The following is a 6,698-nucleotide window of genomic DNA, read 5'->3' as shown; positions in this document are numbered from 1 at the left end:
CTCTCGACCTGACACCGCCGACGCACGTCTTTCCTCTCCCCCTGACAACGAGCATGGATGAACGCTACCCAGGCGATGGTGTAACGGCCAACAGCTTCAGCCGCCGCCACCTGCACGAGGACGAGGCACGCCTCCTCTACGAAGCCGACTACCCGGCGCCGCCGGACATGCGGGTGCCGGGTTCCTGGAGGCTCAGCGCCGGTGGCGGCCCGGTGCCTCTAGTGCCCACTGGAGCTGATCGGCGTGCCGAAGTCACGCGCATCTGGTCCTCGCTGCCGGCAGCGGCGAGGAATGAGCTGAGGTACGCTTCCGACAGCAACGCGCTGTGGACGGCGTACTTTGCCCGGCGACACGAGGATCGGCTCGCCTCCACCAATGGTGTCGAGCCTCGTGGCCTCCTCAACTTCGACGGACGACGCCAATGGTGGGGCGACCCCGACCGCACCCTCGAGGCCGTCCTTGAGTACCCGGCGCCCCTCCTTCTCTCATTGTCGCGACAGCTCCTGGACGTCGCGGCGAATGGAAACGACGACATCCTCGTCGTTGGGCTTCCTCTCCTCCGGCTCGCTGGCGCTCCACCCCGTCAAGTCGGAGCCACAGGAGACGCCGCTCAGGCGCCGCACCCATGGCGGCGCCCTCGTCATCAACGAGGGCGCCATGGCCCCTCTCCTCCCTCTTCCCGCCTCATCAGGCTGAGGACCGAGCAGGGTCTTCTCCCCGTGAAGAAGGAGCACGAGGCCATGGCCGCCGCCGACGAGACCGCCCTGAAATGGGCGCGGCAGGACTACGTGCGCGAGGAGATGGCGTGCCAGTGCCGCGCCCTCGAGGAGATCGCCGCTCGTCACCGCGGACGCAAGGAGGGCCACGCATCGGCGACCCTGGTCAGGGGTGCAACAGGGACGGCGGCCGCACGCAGGACGGCGGCGGCTGCGACTACACCAAGTTCTACAGGTTGCTCGGTATGTAGAAGGCGGACGGCGGCGACACAGTAGTCGTAGTTTTAGTTGTCGTTTTAGTTGTTTCTAAATTATGTTTTTAGTTTTTTGTACAAATATCAATGAAATCATCTAATTTGGCCGAATTTTGTGTCGTGTTTGCCCGATTTTCGGCCGAGTTTGGTTTTAAAAAACAGCGTCTCGGGGCGACCTTGGGGCGGCTGGGAAACCAACCGCCCCCACGCCGAATTTATCACCGGTTCGTCCCCAGGCAGCGCTATTTCAAGCCCGGGGGGACGGCTGGAGATGCCCTTATGTTATGGGAAGTCTTTTTTTTTAGACCTATGTTATGGGAAGTTGTTATTGCTGGTGTGGATCTGCCGAGCCTATGAGAATGGGGGAAAACATTCAGTTTCCTTTACCTGACGCAGGGCAAAACCTGACACCTCCAAGACAAGACACTCCGTGGTGCTTACCCCTGATGAGAGCAACACTGGTGAAGCACAAGTCAACCCTTGCTGCCTGATGTATGGTATCATATCATATCATTCTGCTCCCTGTATTGTAATTCTCTGCCCACTGCCCTGGGTTGAAAGTTGGAACCTGCAAAGTGACCGCCTTTAAGCAAAAAGGAGGAGTTGAAAAGGTTGCAAGATCTTGGTTATATTTCACGGGGTCAATCCATCCATCCATAGCCGCACTACTGTCTTCTCTTCTCCAGCGGACAGGTAATAACTACCTCAGGCGTCCGATCAACTTGCCTAGATCCACTAGACGTTATCATCTTCGACCTAGGAGTAGCTACCTAGTGGCTGACAAGCTGCACACCAGGTGCTCGATCATATGCGCGGCAGAGGCCCGCATTCTCTTTCACGCTGCGAGTGACAGTGTATGGACAATCATTTGGTTTGGGAATTGAGGGCACAGGTGTCTTGTTAAGCAGGGAGGAGTGAAGAACATGAATTGCATCTGGCAATTATGCTTTTTGGGGTTTTCATCGAAAAAAGAATAATATGCTTCCCGCGTTGTGTATGATGGTGTGCCCAGATGAACGCATTTGCCTTTCCGGTTCCCATCACTCGATTCATCTGATGAATCTGCTTTAATTTCTCCCAACAAGTGTAACTTCGTTATCCCTTTTTTCTCTCCATCTTCTTTATTCGTTCATTTCTGTTATTGTCAGTCTGTGTTAATCAACAGGAATAACTGCACAAAATGCAGCTCCCTCAAATGAATGGTTCTTCATTAAACTCAGCCATTTGGCACAAGGCGATTTTAACATCAGTATAAGAGCTGCTGCATGCAAGATATACACGAGGTATCATTCCAATCCACCACTTTCCATTAACTTGAAAGTTTTCATGTTCAGTTACAGTTATGAAGATACGGTAAGCCGTAGCACGAGGCAGAGCAACCAGAGGATCCCTGACTCACTCATCATTATGAGCTTGAATCCTATGCTGTGTTAAGATAAGTCAACAAAAGCCTCTCATTATCGAGTCCACTTACGCTCTGCAAATGGCATGGCATGTAGAGCAGACAGGACATGTTTCTGCATCGCCTATCATCGGCCTACTCCTTAAGCACTAAGGAAGAAATCTGTACCAAAGGGCAGTTATTCCAGTGACTTTTATATCATGATGGTTTTTAGATAGGACAAGATACTCTTGGGTGAGCAGCTAATCGCTATACGCTTGCTTTGCATGCAATTAGGCAGGCCAATCATGGAGGAATGGAACTTACTTAGGGGGCTAGCCGATATATAGGTTTGCACTTTGTACTGATGCGTATATTAGTAGACAGTAACATCCTTGTTAAGAGATGTACTACTAAAGAAGATGCATGCAAGTGGTGAAGCTTATAAGTGAAAAAGCTAAGTGTCTTTCCAGTAAAGCTCCCCACATTACATGTAAAGAAGAGATACTAAACATTATGTTAAAATGGAAAGTGAGGAGCTGTCGTTGCATGGAGGATCAAGAATAAAGTAACACTTCTTTTCTAGTTTATATAGAAAGATGGTACAATTCGATAGACTCCTTAGGAGTCGGTGAGAATTTTGAGGCACATGTAGGTGCAGCATGGAATCGCATGCACTGCTTCCACATTTATGTAAAGAGATCGGAGTAACAATAGGTAATCCAACTTGTCGGGTTTAATAAACAGATAATATTTGGGTATAAATCGAGATATATCTTTGGTAAGTAAGTAATGCAGGAGGGTGGAAACTACCCTCCCAGTTAATTTACCAAGGGCTCATGTATGCAGAATTGATAAAATGTGCATTTGGTTTACTGAAAATTATTGGTGTAGCAGAATGCAAGGAAAACATAAATTTTATTTACCTCAAGTCTATCAATTCTTTGTTGCAAATTGATAAATATTCCTGAATTTATTTTATTGATCAGTAAAGAAGTACAATGAGGAGTGCTTTTTACTGTGCCACTACAACAAACACTTCCTGATGGTTGGACAATGTTGCAGGTATTCTTTTCTATCTCTATGCATACATTTATTTTTATTTTGCGAAAGTCTCTACGCATATGAATAATTGCTTCTGTTAACCAATTTGTTGATAACTACTCTATCTTAGCTTCTGAAAATAGCTTCGTAGGTATGGTACATTAGAATATAGTGCATACTTCATTTGCAGTTAGAAAACCACTTGTGCAGTAACATCAACATTCATCTCATATCCCCCAATAGCTGAGAGAATTTCCATCTAATTTGAAGGCTTATTCTCCAAGACTAGGACATTCACTACACTCGACAGAAGTTCACATGCGTTTCACGTAGTACTCTCCAAAGCTTACATAATGCAACGAGGCAAGAGTATGAAAGCATCTTCAGGAGCATGTTCAGGTTCAGTGTTACTGCTGTCCAAATTGCCAATTTCCGGCAGAGCAAACTCCCTTTCAGGAAAAAGACTGAGGTGGACTGAGGTTTCAGCTGGAGCTCCAATAGTCACTGCATCCCCCCTTGAGACACAAGGTCAGACAAAACCGATTAGGAGATGCACATCCACTCGACCACTTGTGTCCCATTCAGTTTCATGCGCTCTGAGGGCGGGTGTATCGGCTCATATTTCCATTTCCACTCCACCTTGCTCCTTGACTTGGCCTTGAAATTTTGATGGACCGAACGTGATTACGATCTTTCTTGCCTTATCAGCAAATAGCCCAGATACATCAGCTCTGACTTTTTTTACTCTACTTTCTCTCTTCAATGAACAGGCATTCCTCCCGCCATCCTTTAAAAAAATTACAGTAGGTAAACATGAGCCATTCTATGGAATCATAATTTGTACCAGGAACTTCTTGCAACCCATCAGTGAATTTCTTATATATCGCCATCATTATCGCTTCATGCTTTTAGTTAGGCCCCACTACTCCACTTTAGTACTCACCAAGGTCCCCCACAAAGCCACCTGCCTTTCTCATCAAATGCCCCCTCACTTACCTTTAATTATTCCATCTCACAGTTAACTCAACACCATAAAGACCTCTCGCACACACTCTCACAAATTGCACAGACAGACACAGGTAGTAGTGAAGTACCAGAGCTACAGCTCGGCGAGGCCATGAAGAGCTCTTCAGTTGCACCAAGCCTGAAACAGGAGCAAGGAGATGCTAGCAAACTGCAGGAAGGTGTCCTCAACAACCTTGAGCTTAGGCTTGGCATCTCTTCAGACAATGGCCTGAGTAGTGGTGGTGGTGGTGCTACTACTCCATGGCTTGGTGTTGGAGTGCACCCTTGGAGCCTGTCCGCCAGGCAAGACAAGGCGGCCCTGGAACAACCTCAGGAGAGGCCTAATGAGTGTCCTGCCCACAGGTTTGGTTATCAGTTACCACAAACCAGTTGTTGTTTCTTCGCAATCATGTTACGAAAATAAGATGGTATATAGGCTGAAACGAAGTACAGTTCCGAGTTCTAGTAATACAACCTAGATATAGCTTTATGAATGTAAACATGCTTTGATTAAATGGGGGCTCGTGTTTGAATAAGTTTTAAGTTTGTCCCTATTTTGATCTCACCAGAACATATTCTGGAATAGTATATACAGATGTCAATGGAACATAGAGAATTTGCATGTAAGAGAGGAGAATGCGAAAAGTAAAAAAGCAAATAAATACGAAGGTAAACAAGATTGTGATAGACAAAACAATTCCCTCGCCAAAGAAAAGAAAGATAACAAGCTAGAATAAATGAATTGATATTGCGGTAACATACTAGCATGTCTCAAGTTTTTATGTCTTCGTTCGCCGCAAAAAAATGGTGTATGTCTTGTTGTCATGAACTACACGCAAAGAGGCTTGGAATCTTGCTGGCTTGTCTGTCACCGTCTCAGCAAGTTTCGCTAACAATTTTCAGAGAAGATCGCCCTCAACTGGTCGGATGGCCACCGGTGCGCACATTCCGCAAGAACCTGTCCGCCACATCCACAAGGCCTGCATATTCTGAAGACCTGAGTAAAGTGGAACACTGCTATGAAGAAGAAGACCATGGAAACATAAACACTGGAGTTGCAGTACAAGAGAGGCCGGCCATGTTCGTGAAGGTGAACCTGGAAGGGTACGCCGTTGGGAGAAAGATTGACCTGAATGCACACCGCGGCTACAGTTCGCTGTCTGGTGCTCTGCAGAGCATGTTCCATGGCTTCTTGTCAGGTGACAATCCTTGGTTTGCACTGCACTGCACACTATGTATGATCAAACTCCATCTTGCTCATGTTCACTGACATATATGAGCTGCTTGGTTGATTTCAGATGGCCACGGGAGGATTGCAACCAGAGGGGGTGAAGAGCAGCTGGAATATCACAAGGGCAAGGGCACGATGAAGAACTACATCCTTCTGTACGAGGACAACGAGGGCGACCGCATGCTCGTCGGCGACGTTCCATGGGAGTAAGTCGAGGGAGTGGCCGGCATATACGCCGTTCATTTTTTATGCAAGTTGAAGTGGTCACTGATCGATCTTTCTTGCAGGCTGTTCGTCGCTTCGGTAAAGAGGCTCTACATTGCCAGGGACCCTAGAGCTGACAAAAGCAATAAGAAGTAGAACAACGGTGTGTGTTCTTGCATAACAGTTGCGCACCGTTTGTCCTCACAAAGTTTACTGCATTTATTTGTCGAGTGACAGTACTACCGTGTTGCTTTCTGCGGTTACAGGATGATCAGGTGTGAGGCAGTTCCTGTGCATCATCTAGCCGACTGCAAATGACAACAGGAGATTGCATAGCTCCAACCTGCACGGATCATGCAGATATGGTCTTCCCCTCCAATGAGCCCACCTGTCGTGTGTCTAGGGGCGTCGTGTGATTAATTACTCTAGGAAGTTTTGCTTGTGCAATCGAATAGTAGAAGATAGTGGATTAGCTAATGTTCATGTAAAATAACGCAGGGTGTAATTATGTACTGTACCATATATGGTGAAATAGGTAGTACGGCACCGTTACACTAACATGCTAAATCTTCTTCTCCTCGGAAGCGTTTTATCAATCGGCGTGCAGCTTTCTGCTCTCATCGTAGTTTGTTTGAATGGCTGCATGCATCGATTGATGCAGAGGCCGGAGGCTTGTCTCCTTTTCCAAAAAAAAAACGTAGTTTGTTTGAGGAATTTAGCCTCTTCTGTGGGAACATGAATCTTGTCACAGAAAGGCGCAAGCGCAAACCAGTTTATGCCTTTTGAGTCTGGTATTGAGGTGGATTACGACAATCCAGTTTAGTTTTTACCAAGAAATCAGAAGGAGCAGCTGCCTTTTCATT

The 6,698-nt window shown here is 47.1% G+C and overlaps 1 protein-coding gene across 1 annotated transcript; it reads left to right on the top strand.

Annotated features, from left to right (window-relative positions):
• The first annotated feature begins 3,523 nt into the window (after positions 1–3,523).
• LOC119341757 (auxin-responsive protein IAA25-like) lies at positions 3,524–6,431 on the top strand. The gene is made up of 5 exons (XM_037613613.1): positions 3,524–4,763; positions 5,304–5,599; positions 5,699–5,837; positions 5,919–5,998; positions 6,102–6,431. Exons 1-4 carry the CDS (start codon positions 4,513–4,515, stop codon positions 5,989–5,991), a joined length of 759 nt encoding a protein of 252 aa, XP_037469510.1. The 5' UTR covers positions 3,524–4,512; the 3' UTR covers positions 5,992–5,998; positions 6,102–6,431.
• The last annotated feature ends 267 nt before the right edge of the window (positions 6,432–6,698 follow it).

Source organism: Triticum dicoccoides, chromosome 7B (genome assembly GCF_002162155.2).
Source record: "Triticum dicoccoides isolate Atlit2015 ecotype Zavitan chromosome 7B, WEW_v2.0, whole genome shotgun sequence".
Classification (NCBI taxonomy): Eukaryota; Viridiplantae; Streptophyta; class Magnoliopsida; order Poales; family Poaceae; genus Triticum; species Triticum dicoccoides.
Note: the sequence above shows the minus strand (reverse complement) of the source record. Positions and strands in the feature narration are given on the sequence as shown.

Coding starts and splice junctions, on each gene's coding strand:
- LOC119341757 (XM_037613613.1), top strand. CDS start 4,513: ATGAAGAGCTCTTCAGTTGCACCAAGCCTGAAACAGGAGCAAGGAGAT. Junction 4,764..5,303: donor AATGAGTGTCCTGCCCACAG/GTTTGGTTATCA, acceptor AACAATTTTCAG/AGAAGATCGCCCTCAACTGG. Junction 5,838..5,918: donor GTCGGCGACGTTCCATGGGA/GTAAGTCGAGGG, acceptor TCTTTCTTGCAG/GCTGTTCGTCGCTTCGGTAA.